Source organism: Nicotiana sylvestris, chromosome 4 (genome assembly GCF_000393655.2).
Source record: "Nicotiana sylvestris chromosome 4, ASM39365v2, whole genome shotgun sequence".
Classification (NCBI taxonomy): domain Eukaryota; kingdom Viridiplantae; phylum Streptophyta; class Magnoliopsida; order Solanales; family Solanaceae; genus Nicotiana; species Nicotiana sylvestris.
In genome coordinates this window covers 51,608,046-51,633,566 of record NC_091060.1, presented here as the reverse complement: position 1 = coordinate 51,633,566, position 25,521 = coordinate 51,608,046, and the positions used below count along the sequence as shown (strand labels likewise).

General features: G+C 39.2%; 2 protein-coding genes across 4 annotated transcripts; both read left to right on the top strand.

Annotated features, from left to right (window-relative positions):
* The first annotated feature begins 8,521 nt into the window (after window positions 1-8,521).
* On the top strand, window positions 8,522-14,871 carry LOC104236945 (uncharacterized). Of its 2 annotated transcripts, XM_070171585.1 has the most exons (3): window positions 9,181-10,638; window positions 14,122-14,183; window positions 14,755-14,871. In XM_070171585.1, exons 1-3 carry the CDS (start codon window positions 10,420-10,422, stop codon window positions 14,810-14,812), a joined length of 339 nt encoding a protein of 112 aa, XP_070027686.1. In that variant the 5' UTR covers window positions 9,181-10,419; the 3' UTR covers window positions 14,813-14,871. The 2 variants fall into 2 exon arrangements, 1 of the variants encoding a protein (XP_070027686.1); XR_011406542.1 differs by lacking the exons at window positions 9,181-10,638; window positions 14,755-14,871 and adding an exon at window positions 8,522-9,167 and having other exon boundaries at window positions 14,122-14,311.
* Window positions 14,872-15,196: 325 nt separating this feature from the next.
* LOC138889003 (uncharacterized) lies at window positions 15,197-24,831 on the top strand. 2 transcript variants are annotated; one of them, XM_070171584.1, is made up of 2 exons: window positions 15,197-16,330; window positions 24,747-24,805. In XM_070171584.1, the coding sequence occupies exons 1-2, from the start codon at window positions 15,550-15,552 to the stop codon at window positions 24,791-24,793; spliced, it is 828 nt and encodes a 275-aa protein (XP_070027685.1). In that variant the 5' UTR covers window positions 15,197-15,549; the 3' UTR covers window positions 24,794-24,805. The 2 variants fall into 2 exon arrangements, 1 of the variants encoding a protein (XP_070027685.1); XR_011406541.1 differs by lacking the exon at window positions 15,197-16,330 and adding an exon at window positions 23,696-24,643 and having other exon boundaries at window positions 24,747-24,831.
* Window positions 24,832-25,521: the final 690 nt, after the last annotated feature.

Here is a 25,521-nt window from a genome sequence, read left to right as displayed (position 1 = left end):
ATGAATACATATGAAGAATGAAATTTTGAAGTTTTGATTTCGCTTTTTCTTTCTTCCTTTTATTGATTGTATTTAGGCTATTTCATGTATTACTGAATAATAATTGGAATAAGAGAAAATAACATAAGTTAGTCTTTAATGAATCGGCTCGGCAAAACGGGTTAATTCGCTAGTTATGAAGGTTTTAAGATTATCAACAGTAGGTTAATCGTAAACAAGTAGCTAAATTTAGCTAAGGCATGAATTTGAACTAAATTTCGTGAATTAGGCATTAAGGCATGATTTGAGTTCAAACAAGATTAGAAGAACGTTTAAGTTTAATAAACTTTCTAATAAGCTTTAGTAATTATGGTTAAATCTAGTTTCAAATGGTTATGAATAATTAATCTCAATAGTTTTTATAACAATGCGAGTTTTAATCTAGCGATATTTGATTCTTTTGAATATTAGTTGTCGAATTTTACTTTTATTTATAATTTCAATATTTTTTTTTTGTAAAATTCCTTTTCATCAATATTTGTATTAATCTAGCAATTAGTATGTCATGCTTTCTTAAATAAAAAAAAGGCTCGTAATTAATTAGGATTTTCTTTCTTTATTTTAGAGACTAATTTTAATAGAAAAAATGTAGTCGCTTTAGGATTTGTCCATTTAAAATAAATGAGATGAGATGAGCCTAGTAAAATGTATAGATTGCGGGGCCCTCACAAATGTATGCATTAATTACTTAGAACATCGGAGTTGGCCGTCTAGAGAAATTTTACGGCCTTTCCCAAAACAACAATACGCTAGTCGTTCTAGGCGCGTCTTTAACAAATCATTTTCTTAAATATTAGTGTGCATTTATGTAACCCAAATCCAAATCTCAACGGAGTCGAAATGTGTCGATAACCATGAGTGCATTGATTGCGACGTGGTCTGAAATACGTTTTCACAATGTTGCAATTCTCTGTAAAATAATAACAATAATAATAATGATGAAAGCGGTAAAGAGTTAAAATCTGCACATAAGCTCATAATTGTATAAAAAATCAGATAAACAAGCTGAATATGACAGTTGAACGACCGTGCTAGAACCATGGAACTCGGGAATGCCTAACACCTTCTCCCGGGTTAACAGAATTCCTTATCTGGATTTCTGGTTCGCGGACTGTAATACAGAGTTATTCTTTTCCTCGATCCGGGATTAAATTGGTGACTTGGGACACCCTAAATCTCCCAAGTGGCGACTCTGAAATAAATAAACAAATCCCATTTGGATTGTCCTTTAATTGGAAAAACTCCCTTGTACCCTCGCGGGGGCGGAAAAAGGAGGTGTGACAGGTAGTAATATTCTAAATAAAGCTTATTCAAGTTGGAGCGAATAAGAGGAACGAAACAGGAAGTAAGTGTTGTTTCAATTGTCTAGCAATTAGCATTTTCATTAGTTACCTCAATAAAATCCTTGAAGCACAATATAAAATGAGAAACTATGCTGTTAATGATTTCTGACAATAGGCAGTGAGCAATTAAAAAGATTTACTTATATCATTAATAATACGCAATAATTATTTAAACTATATATACTACTCCATGAATATATTTTGAGGCCTTTTGTGGGGACTACAACTTTTGCTTTAGCGGTTTTGGGGTAAAAGTAAAACCGCCCATTGGAAGAAGTTGGCAATGTTGAGTATTTAAATGAATGTCAGACGGGCCACGTTGTCGGACCAAGTTATTTATAGAAAGTTTTTTGGACCGACATTGGAGGGGGAACAGAACATCGCCAAAGCGTAAGGTGAACAGATGTTATAGCTGCCTCATTATTGACTAGAAGCTCCTTTAATACAACTCATAACAACTAGTGCCGCCTATTTGAGCGAGCAACTTACGATAGTAGATTGTAGGATTTACCTAATTCTTAATTCAATATCAGCAAACAGTAAAGGAACATAGTTGATAAGAAATAGAATCATTCCATTAGTCAATGGTGAGTCATTATTCTCTTTTAAGAGAGATTTTTACCAAAAGACTCTTGCAAGTCTCCTTTTAAGACCGTAACCCGAGACTTTTTAACCAAAAGGATTATGTAATTCTTGATATAGAGGAAACTAAAATTTTAACTAGAAAATCCCCACAGACGGCGCCAAATTATTTGACTCAAAAGATGTTAAACCTTTTTGAACAAATCAATCAAAGATGAATGTGTAAATCCTAGTTAAAGATAACTAACTCCAGATCCGAGATGAGTAATATAAATAGAAAAATATAGTCGAGTATAAATATTGACCGGAATTATGGCCGGATTTAATAGCATAAAGAAAGATGAATTAAGTAACATTAAGTGACAATAAAATATAAATAGAGGAAAAGATTCACCCAATTTGAGTGAGACAGATCTTCTTTCATTTGATAAAGACAAATGATAGACAAATGCAAGAACCTTAGGACCCTTTTTGGATTCGATGAAGGTATGAGATTACAGATCCTCCAGAGAGATGTGTTTACATATTTTCTAGAGAGAGACAGAGGGAGAGAGAGAGTCCCTCCCTCCCCCCTTTGGGAAGTCCTTCCCTCCTATTTATAAGGGGGTATCCATAGAAAATCCTAAAAAAGGTACAATTTAGAGAGAATATTCCTTTTGAGTATTCCAAAGCAAACTAGTTGTTTTATCACTATCCGATCTCGGCCTTATTGATGAGTGTCCGACCTCGGTCTGTCCGACCCCGACCTTAATTATGATTGTCCGACAACGGTCTGTCCGACCTTGGCCTTATGTTTCCGCGTGCCGAATTTGTTTAATCTAATTCATGTACACCCCTAATGGGAACAATTCGATGTACTGTCACGTTTGCTTGATAAAAAGGGAAGACTTTGTTATGAATGAAAATAACATCTTGGAGGACGTATTGGGAAATTTAGCAAGTTATGTGTGGGACCCAGGTTAGAGAATGTTTAAATAGCAGTAGGTTAGTAAAATAAAGTAGACAATTGTATTGTGAAGTTTTTCCCCCTCCTCTGAGTCTGTCTTCTCACCCCCTTTCTATTTCTATATCTCTGGCTTCTCTTCCCCTTCTGGTTATGCTCCTTTGTTCCTCTAACTGTATTAGTATTTTTTGCTTCCACTATAATTCAATTCAGTAATAATAATATACAAGTATGTGTTTGTGTCGAGAACTTGGGTTCATTACGGTCTTTGTGCGTTAACATCATTTCATTTCAATCCTCATCGGTCATCACTTTATTTTTTGGTCTGAAAAAAAGTAACATAATCAACAAAAGATTCTAAGTCTGATTAAAAAGGAAAAAAGAAAAAGCTTTTCAATAAATTGGCTCTTCTTTTTTGGCTCTTTTGTAAAACAATAAACTCGATACATTTTCTTTAGTTGAAAGAGTTCTCTAACCCATATTATAAATTTAATTCTCAATTTGTTATTAGAAGAACGGTCAGCTTCACCGTGACTATTAACGTGGCCGTTATCAAGGTAAGATTCAAGTTGAATCATTCAATCATAAGATATTTGAGTCATTCTTTAACAAAGGTTTTAATTTGCTCTCATCAGGTTATTAACAACACTTTCCTTACATACCTATAGCTTTATTATTTTTCTTTTAAAAGGAAATTTATCTTAATTGAACTGATATTATTGTGTTATGATTTAATTACTTTTCTCACTCGTCTTACAAACAATTTTTTTTTATGAATTTGAAAGTATTTTCTTCTTGCTGAAAAAGTTAGAATCCTGCATGTTCGAAGCACTCAAGTAGGGGCAAAATGAGCAACAAGTTGGCGAGATTAATTAATTATTAATTAGTAATAGTATAAAATTATACTATTCTGAAAGTCTTATCTATCTGTCTCAATCAAAGAATCTCAAAACCGTTGGGGATATTATACGATTTTGTCATTATTAAAAATGAGCAACATTAAGTAATAAGATATTAGCAAACTTTGTCACAGGTGGGTAGTTCAACAACTTGATATACTGCAATAAGTATATTAATTAATCTCGATTATTTGGATATAGTCAAATCAACAATTAAGATTATTAATTTCCTTTGTGTTCACTCTTCGTCAGACCAATTAAATAGCTAGTAATAAATCGATACATCATAATTTACTGAGGTTCAATCTTTTAAAGCTTTTCTTTTCATTTATTTATTCTTTTGGGTTGAAATAAATGTCTCAACTACTAAAAAATAATTAGAATTGCCTAATACTGTGAAGAAAATTTACTGCTCCCACCTTTCATATCAAGGTTTGCAGACTACTGTTTAAAAAGTCATTTAATAGTTTTAATTTATCTAAATTACCCTTTTATCAGTTTTAAAAATTATCCTTCTCCTGCTACTTGTGACGAATTTTCTTGTGTTTGCATGTGCTTTTTCCACTTCCATGGCTTATGGCTATATATAGTAAGAAAGGCAGATTTCAATGAAGAATTTTTTTTCCGTTTATTAATGGAGTAAAACTTTTAGACGCATAAAAAGAATGGATTAAAATAGTGAAGTCAGTTGTATGTAGTCTGTGCATACCATGTATTAGAACCTTGAGATTGAGTTTGAAATTTGAGGTATATTAAATTATTATGATTACAAAGTTTTTGATTAAGGATATGTTTAATCAGTTTCTTTTTATTGTATACGGTCAAAATCGGGCATGTCTTTTGTGTGACTAATCGAGATTGGAATACGATAGGTCAAGGTTCGACCTCATGTTATATCGAAACATGGTGCAAAGTTAGATCGTCGAGCTCATGACCTAGAGACCGATCAAGATCGAGACCGAGCAAGATCGAAGGAAACTTACTAAGCCAAATAACGGAAAACCGAAATATCTGCAATCGGACGAGGATCACGGCGGAAATCCCAGCACGTATCGAGAAGAGGTCGATTAATTAGCTAATCATGAGATTTCTTACCTCATATAGAACTGTATCAAGAGTATGACTCCCCTACTATATAAAGGGGGTCTGATCATTTGTAAACACATCATATTTAGGCAATACAAAACAATATACTGTCATTTTCTAGCTTTCATTATCTTGTTACTTTGTTCACAAGTCAGTTGAAATATCTTTTGGTTGAAGGGTGACTGAACTCGAAGGTCAAGACTATTCAATTTGTGCATGTGGTTTGCATTTATTCTTTTATCGTCAATCTCAATATTAATTTATTCTTCTTAATTTGTATAAAGTTATATCACGTATCCTTAAAACCACGTATAAATTCAATTGTTATTCGATTTTAGGGTAAACGTTTATAATCGGAAGGCCCGAAGGGATATGCTTAATTAAGTTAATCCTCCACTTTTTCAGCTCAGATGAACAGAATGTTGGCTGCTTTAGTGTTTAGTCAAACCAAGAAAGCGTTATGCTTCATTCAAAACCTTAACTTTCAACATATATCTCATATACTGTATTGCAAATTAAGAAAACATTTATATTTAATGATTGACGATTAATTTTTGTGCTTAAAAGGGGAACTGAAATCTGTTTTTTTTTTAAAAAAACAATCCAAATTCTACATATTCTAAATCATGAGTTAATTATTCATGCCACTGTGGGAGTGCCACACGAGAAAATATCAGCACTTATCAATATTTGAATAGAAGTTCGAAACCTTTAAGTATTGAGTAGCTAAGATTATAGGATGATTTATTCTGTCTAAACTTTGTTTTAAATATTAAACCTCCCCTTTTGTAGTGAAAATTTTAAAACAAAAATCAAGTTTACAGAGACACAATACGCTAACTGATTTGATACGAAGCACCAGTATTTTAATACAATAGTATGTATAGAAGAAATATTAAGGGTATTATGCATTCAAAGTTTCCATATTACGCATGTAAGAGCAAGAAAGGGGATTTTAGCAAGAACGTAGATTACATCATCATGTATAAAGATTAGAATTCCTCCCATAGCTTGCATATTATATATGCTCATATCTTTTTACGGACGTACTACGGTGTTAGAATCATGTGAATGTCTCATTAAAAAGGTTAAGCGGTTAGATATGAAAATATTTTAGTTATATTTTAACATGCATGCACGTACAAATTAAACTTGATATTTTAAAGAAGATTAAGTACATATTTTTCTGTTGTTGATAATGTGTCACGGGTATGCAAAATTTCTACCTGTTCAAATAGGCAAAGACGGCGTTGTTTTAGGAGAAACCTTTTCATGAGGGAAAGAGCGGGCGCGCAGAACGCAACGGTCAAGACAGAGCAATGCAGCAGTAAAAGATTTTGTTTTTCTCTCAAGAAGTTCCTTCTTGTTCATCCCATTTTTGCAAATTTCAAATGTACTAAGTAGTACTCCCTCCGTTCACTTTTTGTTGTCCATTTTGGAATTTGCACGCCTTTCAAAAAATAATAAATAAAGTGTATAATATATCATGATACCTATATTTATGGGCAAAGTTACGTTGGCCCAAGGATGGTCAACGGATCATTCTTCGCCGAAAAATTATATTGCGTATAAGGTAAAATATTACTTGTTATTTATTAAAAATAGACTTTGAACACCCTTGCATAACCCACTGGCAAATGGGGTTCAAAATTTGAACACCCTTATTGAATTTTCTGGCTTCGCCACTGCCCATATTAATTGTGTATAGTCTTAATAGATTTGAAAAATAATTTAGAATGAGTAATTATTGCTAAGTGGAAAATAGGAAAAATAAATTATTTTTCTTTTGATATTCAAAAAATAATAAAAATAAAAATTTATTTTTAGAATTCTTAACCACTAAAAGTGAACGAAGAGACTATATATTTTTCCATTTGCCATAACTCCATACACATACAGTCAACTGAATAGGCAGAGCACGTGATGGTGATTCTTGTGGGGCGTTCCATAATCCAATTATTATTTTGTATTATTATCAGACTCAATATTATCCTGGCTACCTCTTTGTGGAGGGCCATCTCTTGCTGTTTATAATTAATTATATGGCAATACTGTCCCTTCTGTATTTTATAGTATTACACCAATTCCTTGTGCTGTTATATGCCCCTGGTTTTTGGGCATAATATATGGATCTTCTTTTCTTTCACCTTTAGGGCTGTAGTGAGAAGAACAAGAAATTGAAATTGCATTTAAATTGTTTGAAGATTCTTTCCTCGTCTATTTTTATCACTAACATATAATGCCGCATGCCCATTGTCCTGTGAGTAACTTAAATAGCACAAAATGGAAAACAGGATACATACATGTTACTGATTCTAATTTTGGGACTGAAATACTGCAGTTGGTTGGTTGTATATGTTTGAGATATTAGTTTAAACTTCTGTCAGTTTTGTAATAAACATCCTTTTATGTTTTGAAAGATGGATTTCTAATATATACTTATTATTCTCTTGATAAGTATTGTCTTTTTTTGGGGTAGGCTACTTTTCAGTTGGGACATACCTGGTAGCAAACGAGGATGTGAATTCTCGTTAGTAATTAAATAGATGAAAGTGTGAAACGAATTAAAAATGAGATGATGATGATGATGCATCTTAACCTATTATTAATCACCTAACTAATCACAAATCATCCAATACATAGACCACTTTTCGGTTTGCTTGTTTCTAATTGACTAGTCCATAGGTATGCTGCGCTTGTACCTTATCTAAATAAGTAAAAACTTAATTAAAAATTATATAGGTGTTATAATAAACATTATGTTTGAGTTATAACAAAAAAGTGTAAATTTCTGAAAGACTAAGTCAATATGGAAAGAAATTGTCACATAGAAGTCCTCAACCATCGATCAATATATTAAGAAAAAAATAAATTATACTGATTTACCATGATTAAGTGATAAATTAAGGTGAGAAAGTGTGTTAATTAACTATGATTTGGTGATAATATATATTGGATGTAAAAACATGTGTTATATACTCAGTTGGGTTGGTGTAAACACGGACAACACGTAAGTGTAATTTTATCGAAGTTATTTTCTAAAATTTTGATATAATTTCAAATTCGGGTATTCTGTTATGAAAGGAAATTTTCATCTCTAAGTTTCCATTTCAACCCGAATACCACCCATGATTATTACCAGTTAATATGTGTGCCTACAATTACACGCAAACAAAAATACTATAGTTTTCAAATATTATACAAGAAAATTGATAAATATGAATTTATTGTTTCAGTAGGAAAGTAGGTCAAATATAACTAGGAAACATAGGAGTATTGTTCAATTACAAAGCATATTACACTCGTGCTTTATTACCAGGTATATAGGTAGCTACGTAAAATGAAGTGTCTTAAGTATATAGACGAAATCATTTACATAATATATTTCTGATTTTGTTATGTGTCGGCTAAGTAGAACGAGGAATTAGGAAAATGAATAAAGAAGAAGAAGTGTTAGGTCAGAAATGAAAACATGTGAGCTGCACATGGGTTATATCGGACGGCTAGAATACAAGGGAACAAATAAAAGGTGGAGATTAAACAGCCCAAAGTCGGTTGGGCCAGCTTATAACCAACTATTGGGCCTAACAGAAGGCAATTATGATCGGCAATTTCCTAACCCTCTCAATTCTCTCTCTTTCCCTCTCAAACTCATTTCTTCTACTCTTCTTCTTCCTTAAACCCAATTCTAATCATTCTTCTACTCACAGGTATTAATGGCGGACTACAATGGATCTTAGAATCCTTTAGTTCATTGTAATCCTTGGTCCGAATTAATAAAACTTTTCATTTCTGCGTCAATTTCTATTTTTTTTATTTGTTTACAAATACATTATAATTGGTATCAGAACAATTCCTGGCCAAGCACAATGACAGGAGCAGAAACGCGATCTAAATCTATAGATGAATCGATAAAATAATTGGAATCACAATTTCAGCAATATACATCTATGAATGATGCGAGACTAGAAGACTTGGGAAAAAAATTAGAGTTGTTGGTGGAGAAGCTCCTTCCTCCATAGGATGGAATTCTGGGCAGTGCTCCAATGGAAGGTCCTCTAGATGCAGGCGTGAGCAGTAGATCATGGCTGGGAGAGCATAGGGAAACCCATGGCAGCAGGAATCTGGGCCATTCTTCGCAATCTCGAGTTGACATTCCTTACTTTGAAGGGGTGGATCCTTGTGCATGGTTGAGAAAGTGTGAGAGGTTTTTTCAGCATAACAACATCACTGATCCCCAGCAGAAGTTGGAAGATGCAATCCTCCATCTCAATGGTAAGGCTAAATCATGGTATTTTTCCTATCACATAAGCAAAGGAGTAGTTAGATAGTCAGAATTTACTATTGAAATTTGTAGGAGATTTGAGGGTGCATCTAACAACAAACTCAACCTAATTGGGGAATTTAAAAAAATAGAACAAACAGGAATAGTAGATGAGTACTTGGAGAAGTTTGAGGAGCTAAAGGCATGGGTGTTGATTAGAAATCCTACTATACCTGAAGAGTTTTTCTTAGAATTCTTCATTGAAGGATTAAAGGAAGAAATTAGACATACAGTAAAGATACTGGACCCTTATTCATTTAACAAGGCAGTAGAAAAGGCTAGACACAAGGAGAACCTACTTACAGCTATTACTAAAGGGGATAAAGCACAATGGAATAAAAGGCCAACTCCAGGTTACACTAACCAAGGGAGCAAGGGGTTGAATAATGGCTCCAATTACATGAATAACAAACTGTTTAAAAGCAGGAAGGCCGAAGGACTATGCTACAAATGTGGGGAAAAATACCACCTTGTGCACCAGTGTAAGCAGAGGCAACTGAATGCTATCTCTGCCAGTATCCGCTTTGATTCATGCAGCTACTATGGTAACAGCTGGCGTTTTCATGATAGCAAGGTGCTCCCCTTTATTTGAATACCCACCTACGGCTTTGATTGTTATTACTTTTGCAGGAGCTATGATGTCATTCCTTGCGGCAACCACTGGAATATTACAAAATGATCTAAAGAGGGTTGCCCAAGAGGAGACTGTAGAAGAGGCAAGGGAACAGGAGGAGTCACTGATCATTCCATAAGAAGAAATAGTGGATGAAGCTATTAGTTTGAATGCCCTGTCTGGTACTGAGGTCCCCAATACCATTAAGCTAAGAGGAGAGTCCAAGAAGAACTCCTTAACTATCTTGTTAGATTCAGGAAGTACACATAGCTTCCTAGATATGGAGGCAGCCAAAAGAACTGGATGTCTTATTTCAGAGGTAGTGCCTATGAGGGTCACAGTAGCCAATGGCAACTACCTCACGAGTTTACACATCTGTCACAAGTTTAAATGGAAAATTCAAAGGGTGAAATTTGAGGATACAGTCAGGATCACTAGATTGGGGGGTAATGATATGATAGTAGGGGGAGACTGGATGAAGGCCTATAATCCAGTCCTTTTGGATTTTGTGGAGTACAAGGTGCAAGTAACTCATAAAGGGAAAAGAGTGGAACTTAAAAGGAATCTACAATCAGATAGAACTGAAGAGCATGTCAGCAAATTGGGTCAAGCAGTTGCTAAAAAAGGGTCAAGCTATTTGGTCACACCTATTCACCCTTTCAGCTGAAGAGAGGACAGAAGCAAGGGAGTTACCTGTAGAAATTGATGGTGTACTGAAGAAGTATCCAGATGTCTTTTTGGAGCTAAATTCACTTCCACCAAAAAGAGCTCATGATCATTTGATTCCCCTGAAAGCAGATGCAAACCGTGTAAGTATCAGATCTTACAGATACAATTTTTTTTCAAAAAAATAATATTGAAAAGCAAGTTAATGAAATGCTCCATAATGGTATAATACAACCTAGCCATTTCCCTTTTTCTTCCCCTGTTTTGCTAGTTAAGAAAAAGGATGGGAGTTGGAGGTTTTGCATAGACTATAGGGCTTTGAATAACATGACCATAAAGGATAAATTTCCTATTCCTTTAGTTGAAGACTTAATGGATGAGTTGTGTGGGTCATGCATTTTTTCAAAATAGATCTGAGGGCTGGATATCATCAAATAAGAATGGGAGAAGATGACATTTATAAAACTGCTTTTAGAACTCAGTTGGGGCACTATGAGTTCAAGGTCATGCCTTTTGGGCTGACCAATGCCCCTGCCACTTTTCAGTCAGTCATGAACCATGAGTTCAGGGACTATATCGGGAGGTTTGTGCTGGTGTTTTTTGATGACATTCTCATATATAGTCCTTCCATGGAAGAGCATGTAATACATTTAAACAGTGTACTAGGAGTCGTCATAAAGGAACAACTATTTGCTAAACTTTCAAAGTGTTCCTTGGTCAATCACAAGTGGAATATTTGGGACACATTATAACAGGGGAAGGGGTTGCTACTGACCCTTCCAAAATTGAGGCTATGACTAATTGGCCTAGTCCTACCACAATCAAGGCCCTAAGGGGATTTCTGGGACTTACTGGTTACTATAGAAGATTCATCAAATCTTATGGAGTTATTAGTAGACCACTGACCAACTTGTTGAAAAAGAATGCTTTTCATTGGGACTTAGAAGCAGATCAAGCATTTCAGACCCTTAAACAGGCTATGACCAGTGCACCAGTGTTAGCACTAGCAGATTTCAACAAGACATTTATAATAGAGACTGATGCTTGCTCTAAAGGGATGGGAGTAGTGCTGATGCAAGAAGGCAGACCCCTTGCTTATTTCAGCAAGGCCTTGGCACCAAGACACTTAAGCTTATCTACCTATGAAAATGTGACTACCAAAAGGGTCATCACTTGCTTTCAGTTGATTTTTGTGTCTCCGAGGCCTTGAAAACCTTATTAGAGTCGCCTCGATTTGCGTTCACAGTCCGGGCGCTTAGCGAGAAAGCTTAAATATAAAACTTTGTGAAAAATGCTAAGTTTTGATATTAAAATGAATAAATTTTGCTTCGGTCAACATTTTGGGTAAACGGGTCTGGATACGTGATTCGATGGCCCCGGAGGGTCCGTAAGAAAATATGGGACTTGGGCGTATGCCTGGAATCGAATTTTGAGGTCCTAAGTCCGAGAAATGAATTTTTAAGTAAAATTGTTTTCAGAAATTATTTAAGGAAATTTGAAATTAAAACTGATTATAAAGCAATGGTATCGGGCCCGTATTTTGGTTCCGGCACCCGGTACAGGTCTTATATATGAGTTGAGTCATTCATGTGAAATTTGGTTGAAAACGGACGTCGTTTGACACTATCCGGACCTTAATTAAAAATTTTGATGTTTAAAAGAGTTTTGAAAAATATCATTGATCTCGAGGTTTAATTCGATGCTTGTGATGTTATTTTGGCAATTTGATTACACAAATATGTCCGTAGGATATTTTTGAGGCTGTGTGTATACTTGTGTTGGAGTTTCGAGGGCTCGGGTGAGTTTCGAGTAGGTTCCGGGAAGCCTTAGGCTTAAAAAGTCAGGTGTTGCAGGTTCAGAAATCGCGTGCGACCGCGGAGAGGCCAGCGCGTCCGCGGTCAACTTTCTGCGGTCCGCGGTGGAGGCTGTGCGGCCGAAGTCAGCCTTGTGCGTTCCGCACAGGGTGCTGAACTGTAGGTCTTCAGGTACGCTAGTGCGGCCGCAGTCCATTTGATGTGGTCCGCACTGGGGGTCTGAGAGGAGTATAAATTAACGTGAATTTCAGTTATTTTTCACTTTTCAAAACCCCAAAAAAATATAAGAGATGATTTTTCAAACAACCTTTCTTCTCCAAAACGTTGGTAAGTAATTTCTAACTCATTTTCTTCACTCCTTAACATCTTTTAACATAATTTCAACTTCAAATCAAAGATTTTCATGGAGGAAATTGGGTGTTTTGGGTAGAACCTAGGTTTTTCTAAAATTGGGGATTTGGACCTCAATTTGAGGTCTGATTTCAAAACAAGTTATATATTTGGATTCGTGGGGGAATGGGTAATCGGGTTTTGGTCCGAACCTCAGGTTTCGACCACGTGGGACCGGGGGTAATTTTTGACTTTTGGGTAAAACCTTGGAAAACTCATTTTTCATGCATTGGGGTTGATTCATTTAGCACTTATTGATGTAATTAAGTAACTTGTGATTAGATTCGAGCGGATTGGTGGTGGAATCGAGGAGTAAAGCTATAATTAAGACTTGAGTGGTGTTCAAGACATCGAGGTAAGTGTTTGGTCTAAACCTAGCTTGGGGGATTAGGAGTTGAGTCATATTTGCTACTTGCTTCTTGTTGAGTATAACGTATAGGCGTGGTACGAATATCTATACGTTGGTGTCAAGCATGACCGTGGGTCTTAAATTGAAAGTTGTTGTGTTCTTGAATGACTCCTTGTATGCGTTAATTAAAGATTTTCTATGATTGAGCATTTCCATTAATTGAACTGAGAACCAGCTAAGTGAGATTGGTTATAGCTGATTCTCCCTTGCCGGGATGACTATTTCGATATTGTTATTCCCTTGCTGGGAAATTTCTATATTGCTTTTGTTCCCTTGCCGTGAAGTTATTATATTACTTATGTTCCCTTGCCGGGATTTCTTATGATTGTGTGATGAACTGTGAAATGGGAGCGGGTGGTACGCCTACCATAAGATATTATGAAATGGGAGCGGGTGGTACGCCTACCACAAGATATTATAAAATGGGAGCGGGTGGTACGCCTACCACAAGATAATGAAATGGGAGCGGATGGTACGCCTACCATAAGATAATTTGAAATGGGAGCGGGTAGTACGCCTACCACAAGGTATTATGAAATGGGAGCGGGTGGTACGCCTACCACAAGATAATAAAATAGGAGCGGGTGGTATGCCTACCACAAGATATTATGAAATGGGAGCGGGTGGTACGCCTACCACAAGATATGATGAAATGGGAGCGGGTGGTATGCCTACCACAAGATATGAGAAAAGGGATCGGGTTGCACGCCTGCAACAAGATGGAAACTGAAAGTGAAAGTTGCCTTTACTTTTCTTTATCTGTGTTAGAAGTTATATTATTAGCTTCCTTGTTATTTCTTGTTGTTTTGTTTTGTCAGCTACCCCCGAAGCATGTTCCCCTTCCCCAGCTTTAATTGCTTATTACTTGTTACTTTTCTGCCATATGTTATATAATTGCACAGGTTTATCTGGAGTCTGGTCCTAGCCTCGTCACTACTTCGCCGGGGTTAGGCTAGGCACTTACCAGCACATGGGGTCGGTTGTGCTGATACTACACTCTGCACTGTGTGTAGATCCTGGAGCAGCATTGGGATAGTAGTTGGAGGGCTTCCTTCAGTCCATTCGGAAATCCAAGGTAGACCTGCAGACGTTCGCGGGCCCTGGCGTCCCCTTCTATCTCTATTTCCTGTTTCCTTTATCTCTTGCTCAAGAACAGTACTATATATTTCCTTCAGCCTTTGTATGTAGTAATTCTTAGACAGTCTGTGGTATTGTGACACCAGATTTTGGGGTATTGAAGTTTAAAAGTCGTAATAGACATAACTCTAATCTTTATAAATGTTGACTTCTGCTTATTTCCCAACTTCTGCTTTATTTACATTGTCTCCCTATGTTTGTTTTAAAAGAAGTAATATGAAAAAGGTAGTAGATAGGTAAGGGTTGGCTTGCCTAGCTCACATTAGTAGGCGCCATCACGACTCCTGAGGGTGGGAATTCCGGGTCATGACAAGTTGGTATCAGAGCTCTAGGTTACATGGGTCTCACAGTTCACAGACAAACTTAGTAGAGTTTGAGGGATCGGTACAGAGACATCTGTATTTATCCCCCAGAGGATACAAAGTTAGGAAAACTTCACATTTGTTCTTTTTTGTCATGCGGTTCTGTTTCCCCAATACTGATTGAGTTTCTACTCCGTTCTTTCGCAGATGGCAAGAACACGCGCTTCCTCATCTACCGCTCAGCAGCCCGAGCCCCCAGCAGTAGCTTCCACTAGGGGCAGAGTGCGAGGCCGAGGCCGTGCTAGAGGCCGAGGTAGGGGTAGAGTTCAGCCGTGAGCAACAGCACCAGTGGCGGAGCCTCAGGTTGATTTTGAGGAGGAGGTTCCGGCCCCAGCAGTTACGATGGGCCCAGCTCAGGTCCCAGAGGGGTTTATTGCTACCCCAGTTCTTCAAGATGCTCTAGTCTGATTGGTGGGCCTCATGGAGAGTGTCACCCGAGCAGGTTTGCTTCCTGTAGAACCAGCCACTTCTCAGGCTGGAGGAGGGACCCAGACTCCTGCTACTCGGACTCCGGAGCAGGTAGCTCCTCAGATTCAGACTCTAGCGATTTAGCCAGTTGGAGCAGTACAACCGGGTGTGGTAGCTCAAACCGGTGATGGAGCGGCTATGTTCGCTAATGCTTTGTGGAGACTGGATAGGGTCACCAAGCTCTTCACTACTACTTTTAGCGGTGCATCTACTGAGGATCCCCAGGATTATCTAGACAGCTTCCACGAGGTTCTCAGGAACATGGGCATTGTTGAGACCAATGGGGTCGATTTTGCTACATTTCGCTTGCCTGGATCCGTCAAGACTTGGTGGAGATATTATTGCTTAGTTAGACCAGCTGGGTCTCCATCTTTGACTTGGGAGCATTTTGCAGTATTGTTTCTAGAGAAGTTTCTCCCTGTTACTTAGAGAGAGGCCTATCGGAGGCAGTTTAAGCGCCTCTAGAAGGGTTCTATGACGGTCACCCAGTATGAGACCAGGTTCATCAACTTCGCTCGCCATGCTCTTGTCATACTTCCTATCGAGAAAGAGAGGGTGAGAAGATTTATCGACGGTCTTATTCAGCCGATTCGTCTTCAGATGGCCAAGGAGGCCGGGAGTGAGATCACTTTTCAGGAGGCGGCCAATGTGGCCCGCAGAGTTGAGATGGTTTTTCCATATGGTGGTGGTCATGGGTCGGATAAGAGGCCCCGTCATTCAGGTAGATTCAGTGGTACCTTTTCTGGAGGTAGAGATTCATATGGTAGAGGCCATCCTCCTAGGCCCTTTCAGTCAGCTCTTCAAGTTTCTCACGGTGCTTCAGTTGGCCATGGTCCTCCGATGCAGTATTCTGATCAGCAGTCCTTTAGTATAGCACCAACACCTATCAGTGCACCACCGCTTCAGAGTTTTCAGGGTCGTCAACCACATCAGCCGAGGGCTTGTTTTACTTATGGCAACTCGAGTCACATTGCTAGGTATTGCCCTCGATCTTTGAGCAGTTCTCCGCATCAGGGTTCTCGTGCTATGGTTCAGGCACCAGACGTTCTACAGACTACCCAGCCAGCTAGAAGTGGGGGTAGAGGTACTAGAGGTGGAGGTAGAGGTCCTAGAGGTGGAGCTCAGGCCGCCAGAAGTGGAGGCCAGCCAGCTACAGGCTGTCCTAGGGAGGTAGTTCAGGGTGGTGGGGCCCATCCCCGATGTTATGCTCTCCCAGCCATGCCCGAGACTGAGGCTTCAAATGTAGTTATTACAGGTACGATTTTGGTTTGTGATAGAGATGCTTTAGTATTATTTAATCCAGGGTCTACATACTCGTATGTGTTATCTTATTTTGTACCGTATCTGGTCATGCCTAGTGATTCGTTGAGTATTTCTGTTTATGTGTCTACATCGGTGGATGATTCTGTTGTGGTAGATCGAGTCCATCACTCTTGTGTAGTTGTGATTGGGGGTCTTGAGACTCGTGTGGATTTGTTGCTTCTAGATATGGTTGACTTCGATGTTATATTGGGGATGGACTGGTTATCACCTTACCATGCTATCTTGGACTGTCATATCAAGACTGTGACCTTAGCTTTACCGAGTATGCCTAGTTTAGAGTAGAGAGGAACTCTTGGCCATTCTACTCGTAGCGTTATTTCTTATGTGAAGGCTCGGCGTATGGTTGGGAAGGGGTGCTTGGCCTATTTAGCTTATGTTCGTGATTCTAGTGCGGAGGTTCCCTCTATTAACTCTGTGCCCGTTGTTCGTGAGTTTCCTAAGGTATTCCCTTCAGACCTGTCGTGTATGCCGTCTGACAGGGATATTTACTTTTGCATTGATTTGGCTCCAGGCACTCAGCCCATTTCTATTCCGCCGTATCGCATGGCCCCGCCAAAGTTGAAAGAATTGAAGGAGGAGTTGCAGGACTTGCTTGAGAAGGGTTTCATTAGACCCAGCGTTTTGCCTTAGGGTGCGCCGGTTTTGTTTGTTAAGAAAAAGGATGGTTCGATGAGAATGTGCATTGATTGCCGACAGTTGAACAAGGTCACCATCACGAATAAGTATCCACTGCCGAGGATTGATGATCTGTTCGATCAGCTTCAGGGTGTCAAGGTATTTTCAAAGATTGACTTGAGATCTGGCTACCATCAGTTGAGGATTAGGGCATCCGATGTCCCTAAGATAGCTTTCCGCACTCGGTATGGGCATTATGAGTTCTTGGTTATGTCATTTGGGTTGACAAATGCCCCAGCAACTTTTATGGATTTGATGAACTGAGTGTTCAGGCCTTACTTGGACTCGTTCGTGATAGTCTTCATTGATGATATCTTGATATATTCTCGCAGCCAGGAGGAGCACGAGCAACATCTCAAAGTGGTTCTTCAGACTCTGAAGGATAGTCAGTTATATGCTAAGTTCTCGAAGTGTGAGTTCTGGTTGAGTTCAATTGCATTCTTGGGTCATGTCGTATCAGCAGAGGGTATTCAGGTTGATCTGAAGAAGATTGAGGCAGTCAAGAACTGGCCTAGACCAGCATCAACTTTAGAGATTCGGAGTTTCTTGGGATGGGTAGGCTACTCCCGTCGGTTCGTAGAGCGATTCTCATCTATCGCAGCCCCAATAACCAGATTGACCCAGAAGGGTGCCCAGTTCAGATGGTCAGACGAGTGTGAGGTGAGCTTTCAGAAGCTCAAGACAGCTCTGACTACGGCACCGGTGTTGGTTTTGCCCACAGGTTCAGGACCTTATACCGTTTATTGTGATGCATCTCGTATTGGGCTTGGTGCAGTGTTAATGGAGGATGGCAAGGTCATTGCCTATGCTTCGAGGTAGTTGAAGATTCATGAGAAGAACTATCCGGTTCATGATTTAGAGTTGGCAACCATTGTTCACGCATTAAAGATTTGGAGGCACTATCTGTATGGCGTGGCGTATGAGGTGTTCATGGATCATAAGAGTCTTCAGTATTTGCTCAAGCAAAATGAGTTGAATTTGAGGCAAAGAAGTGGTTGGAGTTGTTGAAGGATTATGACATCACCATCTTATATCACCCGGGAAAGGCTAATGTGGTGGTCGATGCTCTAAGTAGAAAGTCAGCCAGCATAGGCAGTCTTGCTTATATTCCAGTCGGTGAGAGGTCGCTTGCTTTGGATGTTCAGGCTTTGGCCAATCGATTTGTGAGATTGGATAACTCTGAGTCTAACCGAGTATTAGCTTGCACGGTCGCTCATTCTTCATTATTGGAGCATATCCGTGATTGACAATTTGATGATCCCCATTTGTGTGTCCTTAGAGACACGGTGCAGCGTGGAGGTGCTAAGCAGGTTACCTTAGGTGATGATGGAGTTTTGAGATTGCAGGGTCGAGTTTGTGTTCCTAATGTGGATGGGCTTTGAGAGTTGATTTTAGAGGAGGCCCATAGCTCCTGGTACTCTATTCATCAGGGCGCTACGAACATGTATCAGTATTTGCGGAAGCATTATTGGTGGCGTAGAATGAAGAAGGATATCGTTGCATATGTGGCTCGATGTTTGAATTGTCAGCAGGTTAAGTACGAGCATCAGAGGCCTGGTGGACTGTTTAAGAGGATTGAACTTCCCGAGTGGAAGTGGGAGTGGATTACTATAGACTTCGTTGTTGGACTCCCGTAGACTCGGAAGAAGTTCGACGCAGTTTGGGTTATTGTTGATAGGCTGACCAAGTCAGCGCATTTCATTCCTGTGGCAGTCTCCTATTCATCCGAGAGGTTAACTGAGATTTATATCCGGGAGATTGTTCATCTTCATGGTGTGCTAGTATCTATCATTTCGGATCGAGGTACGCAGTTTACCTCGCACTTCTGGAAAGCAGTTCAGCGAGAGTTGGGCACCCAGGTTGAGTTGAGTACATCATTTCATCTTCAGACGGACGGGCAGTCCGAGCGAACTATTCAGATATTGGAGGATATGCTCCGAGCTTGTGTTATTGACTTTGGAGGCTCGTGGGATCAGTTCTTGCCTTTAGCAGAGTTTGCCTACAACAACAACTACTAGTCGAGTATCCAGATGGCTCCTTATGAGGCTTTGTATGGTAGGTGATGTCGATCTCCGGTTGGGTGGTTTGAGCTGGGAAAGGCTCGGTTGTTGGGTACGGATCTGGTTCGGGAGGCCTTGGACAAGGTCAGGATCATTTAGGATAGGTTTCGTACAGCTCAATCTAGGCAGAAGAGTTTTGCAGACCGCAAGGTTCGAGATGTGGCTTTTATGGTTGGTGAGCGGGTATTGCTCCAAGTGTCGCCTATGAAAGGCGTGATGAGATTCGGGAAGAAGGGCAAGCTTAGCCCTAGGTTCATTGGTCCATTTGAGATTCTTGATCGAGTGGGAGAGGTGGCTTATAGACTTGCACTGCCGCCTAGCTTATCAGCCGTACATCCAGTATTTCATGTGTCCATGCTTTGGAAGTATCACGACGATCCATCCCACGTGTTAGATTTCAGCACTGTCCGGTTGGACAAGGACTTATCTTATGAGGAGGAGCCGGTGGCTATTCTAGACCAGCAGGTTCGATAGTTGAGGTCGAAGAGTTTTCCTTCGGTTCGTGTTCAGTGGAGAGGTCAGCCTCCTGAGGCATCGACCTGGGAGTCCGAGTCCGATATGCGTAGCCGTTATCCTCATCTTTTCCCCGACTCAGGTACTTCCTTCTTCTGTCCGTTCGAGGACGAACGGTTGTTTTATCAGCTTTTAGTTGATTTCTGTGTCTCTAAGGCCTTGAAAGCCTCATTAGAGTCGCCTCGATTTGCGTACGCAGTCCGGGCGCGTAGCCGGAAAGCTTAAATAAGAAACTCTATAAAAATGCTAAGTTTTGATGTTAAAATAAATAAATTTGACTTCGGTCAATATTTTGGGTAAACGGACCCAGATCCGTGATTCGACGATCCCAGAGAAGTCCGTAGGAAAATATGGGACTTCGGCGTATGCCCGGAATCGAATTCCGAGGTCCTAAGTCCGAGAAATGAATTTTTAAGTGAAATTGTTTTCAGAAATTGTTTAAGAAAATTTGAAATGAAAAATTATTACAAAGCAATGATATCGGGCCAGTATTTTGGTTCCGGCACCCGGTACAGGTCTTATATATGAGTTGAGTCATTCCTGTGAAATGTGGTTGAAAACGGGCGTCGTTTGACGCGATCCGGACCTTAATTGAGAAATTTGATGTTTAAAATAGTTTTGAGAAATATCATTGATCTCGAGGTTTAATTCGATGCTCGTGATGTTATTTTGGCAATTTGATTACACGAATATGTCCGTAGGATGTTTTTGAGGTTGTATGTATACTTGTGTTGGAGTTTCGAGGGCTCGGGTGAGTTTCGAGTAGGTTTCGGGAAGCCTTAGGCTTAGAAAGTCAGGTGTTGCAGGTTCAGGAAGCTGCAGTCTCTGAACCCTCTAGTGCGGTCCGCGAGAAATCGCGTGCGACCGCGGTCACCTTTGTGCGGTCTGCGGTGGAGGCTGTGCAGCCACAGTCGGCCTTGTGCGGTCCGCACAGGGTGCTGAACTGCAGGTCTTCAGGTACGCTAGTGCGGCCGCGATCCATTTGATGCGGTCCGCACTGGGGGTCCGAGAGGTGAATAAATAAACGGGAATTTCAGTTATTTTTCACTTTTCAAAACCCCAAAAAAACATAAGAGACTATTTTTCAAACAACCTTTCTTCTCCAAAACATTGGTAAGTAATTTCTAACTCCTTTTCTTCACTCATTAATATCTTTTAACATGATTTCAACTTCAAATCAAAGATTTTCATGGGGGAAATTGGGTGTTTTGGGTATAACCTAGGTTTTCCTAAAATTGGGGATTTGGACCTTAATTTGAGGTCCGATTTCAAAACAAGTTATATATTTGGATTTGTGGGGGAATGTGTAATCGGGTTTTGGTCCGAACCTCGAGTTTCGACCACGTGGGCCCGGGGGTGATTTTTGACTTTTGGGTAAAACCTTAGAAAACTCATTTTTCATACATTGGGGTTGATTCATTTAGCACTTGTTGATGTAATTAGGTAACTTATGATTAGATTCGAGTGGATTGGTGGTGGAATCGAGGAGTAAAGCTATAACTGAGACTTGAGTGGTGTTCAAGACATCGAGGTAAGTGTTTGGTCTAACCCTAGCTTGAGGGATTAGGAGTTGAGTCATATTTGCTACTTGCTTCTTGTTGAGTACGACGTATAGGCATGGTGACGAGTATCTATACGTTGGTGTCAAGCATGACCGTTGGTCTTAAATTGAAAGTTGTTGTGTTCTTGAATGACACCTCGTATGCTTTAATTAATGATCTTCTATGATTGAGCATTTCCATTAATTGTACTGAGTACCAGCTAAGTGAGATTGATTATAGCTGATTCTCCGTTGCCGGGATGACTATTTCGATATTGTTATTCCCTTGCCGGGAAATTTCTATATTGCTTTTGTTCCCTTGCCGGGAAGTTATTATATTACTTATGTTCCCTTGCCGGAATTTCTTATGATTGTGTGATGAACTGTGAAATGGGAGCGGGTGATATGCCTCCCACAAGATATTATGAAATGGGAGCGGGTGGTACACCTACCACAAGATATTGGTACGTTTACTACAAGATAATGAAATGGGAGCGGGTGGTACGCCTACTACAAGATATTTTAAAATGGGAGCGGGTGGTACGCCTTCCACAAGATATTATGAAATGGGAGCGGGTGGTACGCCTACCACAAGATAATGAAATGGGAGCGAGTGGTACGCCTACCACAAAATATTATGAAATGGGAGCGAGTGGTACGCCTACCACAAGATATTATAAAATGAGAGCGGGTGGTACGCCTACCACAAGATATGATGAAATGGGAGCGGGTGGTACGCCTACCGCAAGATATGAGAAATGGGATCGGGTTGCACGCCTGCAACAAGATGGAAACTGAAAGTGAAAGTTGTCTTTACTTTTCTTTATCTGTGTTAGAAGTTATATTGTTAGCTTTCTTGTTATTTTGTTTTGTTAGCTACCCCCGAAGCATGTTCTCCTTCCCCAGCTTTAATTGCTTATTACTTGTTACTTTTCTGCCATATGTTATATAACTGCACAAATTTATCTGGAGTCTGGTCTTAGCCTCGTCACTACTTCGCCGGGGTTAGGCTAGGCACTTACCAGCACATGGGGTCGGTTGTGCTGATACTACACTCTGCACTGTGTGCAGATCCTGGAGCAGCATTGGGATAGTAGTTGGAGGGCTTCCTTCAGTCCATTCGGAGACCCAAGGTAGACCTGCAGACGTTCGCAGGCCTTGGCATCTCCCTCTATCTCTATTTCCTGTTTCCTTTATCTCTTGCTCAAGAACAGTACTATGTATTTTTTTCAGCCTTTGTATGTATTGACTCTTAGACAGTCTGTGGTACTGTGACACCAGATTTTGGGGTATTGAAGTTTAAAAGTGGTAATAGACGAAGCTCTAAGCTTTATAAATGTTGACTTCCGCCTATTTCCCAACTTTCGCTTTATTTACATTGTCGCCCTATGTTTGTTTTAAAAGAAGTAATATGAAAAATGTAGTAGATAGTTAAGGGTTGGCTTGCCTAGCTCACATTAGTAGACGCCATCACGACTCTCGGGGGTGGAAATTCCGGGTCGTGATAGAAAAGGAGTTTATGGCTGTTCTGTCAGCTGTGGATAAGTGGAGACATTATCTACAAGGGGGACACTTTATCATAAGAACAAATCATCATAGCCTAAAATACCTCTTGGAGAAGAGGGTTACTACTGCACTTCAACAAAAAGGACTAACTAAACTACTTGGACTTGATTATGAAGTTCAATACAAGAAGGGAGCTGAAAATAGGGTGGCTGATGCACTATCTAAGAAGCAAGAAGAGGGCTCGACATTATATGCCCTTTCTTCCACTAAACCAACTTGGATGAGTGAGGTAGAGCAGAGTTGTGAACATGACCAAGTGGCTCATCGATTGATTACAGAATTGATAACCAACACACATTCTAACTCTAGTTATACTCTAGCTCACGGAATTCTCAGGTATAATCAGAGGATTTACATTGGTCAGGGTCCAATCTGAGGGTTAAGATCTTTGAAGCTATGCACCAGTCTCCTTTAGGGGGTCATTCTGGACAACAAGGGACTTATAAGAGGATGAGTATGATTTTCTACTGGCCTAACATGAAGAAGGATACATACAAGTGGATCTCAGAATATGACGTTTGTCAACAAGTGAAGACTGAGAATATCCACAAGCCTGGTTACTGCAGCCCCTACCCATTCCTGAGTTACCATGGCAGGACATAGCCATGGATTTTGTGGAAAGATTGCCATCATCAAGCCATAGAAATGCCATCTTGGTGGTAGTGGACAGGCTTACCAAGTATGGCCACTTCTTAGCTCTCAAGCATCTCTTTACAGCACAAGATGTAGCTGATTTATTCTTGAGAGAAATATACAAGCTATATGGGCTACCTAACACTATTGTTTGTGACAGAGATAGTGTGTTTACTAATCAGTCAAAGACTCTTCAAATCTATGGAGGTCAGGTTACATATGTCCACCTCCTACCACCCACAGACAGATGGGCAAACGGAAAGATTGAACATGTGTTTGGAAGCATATCTTTGTGCCATGGTGTTCACTAAGCCTAATCAATGGGTTTAATGGTTACCTTTGGCTGAGTGGTGGTACAATACAAACCACCACAGTGCTCTTAAGACTACCCTTTTCCAAGCATTGTATGGGTTTGCCCCACCACAGATTCCCATATGATCCTTACCCCAACCAATACAGTCCCAAGTAGGGACATACATAGCCCAAATGCAACAGATGTTACAACAATTGAAGGATAACCTCACTCAGGCCCAAGCAAGAATGAAGTTTTATGCAGATAAAAATAGATCAGAAAGAGTCCTAAGTGTGGGGGAGTGGGTATACCTGAAGCTTCAACCATATAGGCAAGCTTCAGTCGCTGTAAGAAAGAACCTCAAACTCAGTGCTAAATTCTATGGTCCTTATAAGGTTCTATAAAGGATAGGGGAAATGGCTTACCGCTTAGAGCTTCCTCTAGAATCTCAGATCCACCCGGTATTTCATGTGTCCCAGTTGAAGAAACGAGTAGGTCTCAACATTACTCCACAACAGCAACCACCGATTTGTGATGCAAACGGAGAAATCTTGGTTCATCCAGTGGCTATTTTGAGAAGGAAGATGGTTAAGGTTAACAATGGGGTGGGAGTCAAGGTGTTGGTTCAGAGGGCTAATTTGAGTGAAGAGGAGGCAACTTGGGAAGATTAGGGCTATATTCGAAGCAGATTTCCAGATTTTGTGACACAACTCTGACCTTAAGGACAAGGTCATTTTTTCATCGGAGGGGTATTGTTATGTGTCGGTTAAGTAGAACGAGGAATTAGGAAAGTGAATAAAGAAGAAGAAGTGTTAGGTCAGAAATGAAAACATGTGAGCTGCAAATGGGTTATATCGGACGACTAGAATAAAAGGGAACAAATAAAAGGTAGAGATTAAACAACCCAAAATCGGTTGGGCCAGCTTATAACCAACTATTGGGCCTAACAGAAGGCAGTTATGATCGGTAATTTCCTAACCCTCTCAATTCTCTCTCTTTCCCTCTCAAACTCATTTCTTCTACTCTTCTTCTTCCTTAAACCCAATTCTAATCATTCTTCTACTCACAGGTATTAATGGCGGACTACAATGGATAGAATCCTTTAGTTCATTGTAATCATTCAGTAGAGAAGCTGTTGTACTCCTTGATCCGAGTTAATAAAACTTTTCATTTCTGCCTCAATTTCTATTTTTTTTAATTTGTTTACAAGTACATTACAGATTTACATATTGCGTTTGTATTACATAAAGTTATTTTTATTGTACATAAACCTTGGGTGGTAGATATTTTAGAGTTCGTATAAAATGATTTGAAAAAAAAAAATACTATTTTAAAACAAATGGGTTCCTTTCCTTGTTTGACTTATATAAGGGTAAAATCTTAATTGACTTTAAACTCGTAAATACTAAATAGGATTTTTTTTACTTATTTCAACAAGGAAAGATATAATAACTAAATTTTTAGTTGATTTTAAAGTTCTAAATATTAAAAAAAAAAACTTATATTATAAATTTTTTAATATAAAATTTATTTTGAAAAAATAACAAAAAACGAACGATATTTCTCTAAGTGTTTTCGTATTTTTAATATAATATAAATATAGATAGATTTCAATGTCTGGCGCTAGACAAAAGGCGAGATTTAAATTCTCTTTCCCTTTTCTTTAGCTTTTCATTCCATCCGCTCAATTAATATGATTTTTTTTTTAACTATCTAGGGAGTTTACAAGTTTTTCTTTCTTTATTTACAATTCTTTATTTAACATTTTAGAAAGTATTAGATCCCAGAAAAAAGACATCGTAAAAAGAATTGCAGATTACAGGAGTACTCCTTTTTATAAAGTA

What these genes read in the sequence shown, in the direction of transcription:
- LOC104236945 (XM_070171585.1), top strand. Translation starts at nt 10,420, where the DNA reads ATGTCAGCAAATTGGGTCAAGCAGTTGCTAAAAAAGGGTCAAGCTATT. An exon ending in TGAAAGCAGATGCAAACCGT is followed by an intron (nt 10,639 to 14,121) that starts GTAAGTATCAGA and finishes CACTGTGTGTAG; the next exon opens with ATCCTGGAGCAGCATTGGGA. An exon ending in AGTCCATTCGGAAATCCAAG is followed by an intron (nt 14,184 to 14,754) that starts GTAGACCTGCAG and finishes GTTCTTTCGCAG; the next exon opens with ATGGCAAGAACACGCGCTTC.
- LOC138889003 (XM_070171584.1), top strand. Translation starts at nt 15,550, where the DNA reads ATGACGGTCACCCAGTATGAGACCAGGTTCATCAACTTCGCTCGCCAT. An exon ending in TTCAAATGTAGTTATTACAG is followed by an intron (nt 16,331 to 24,746) that starts GTACGATTTTGG and finishes TTCTACTCACAG; the next exon opens with GTATTAATGGCGGACTACAA.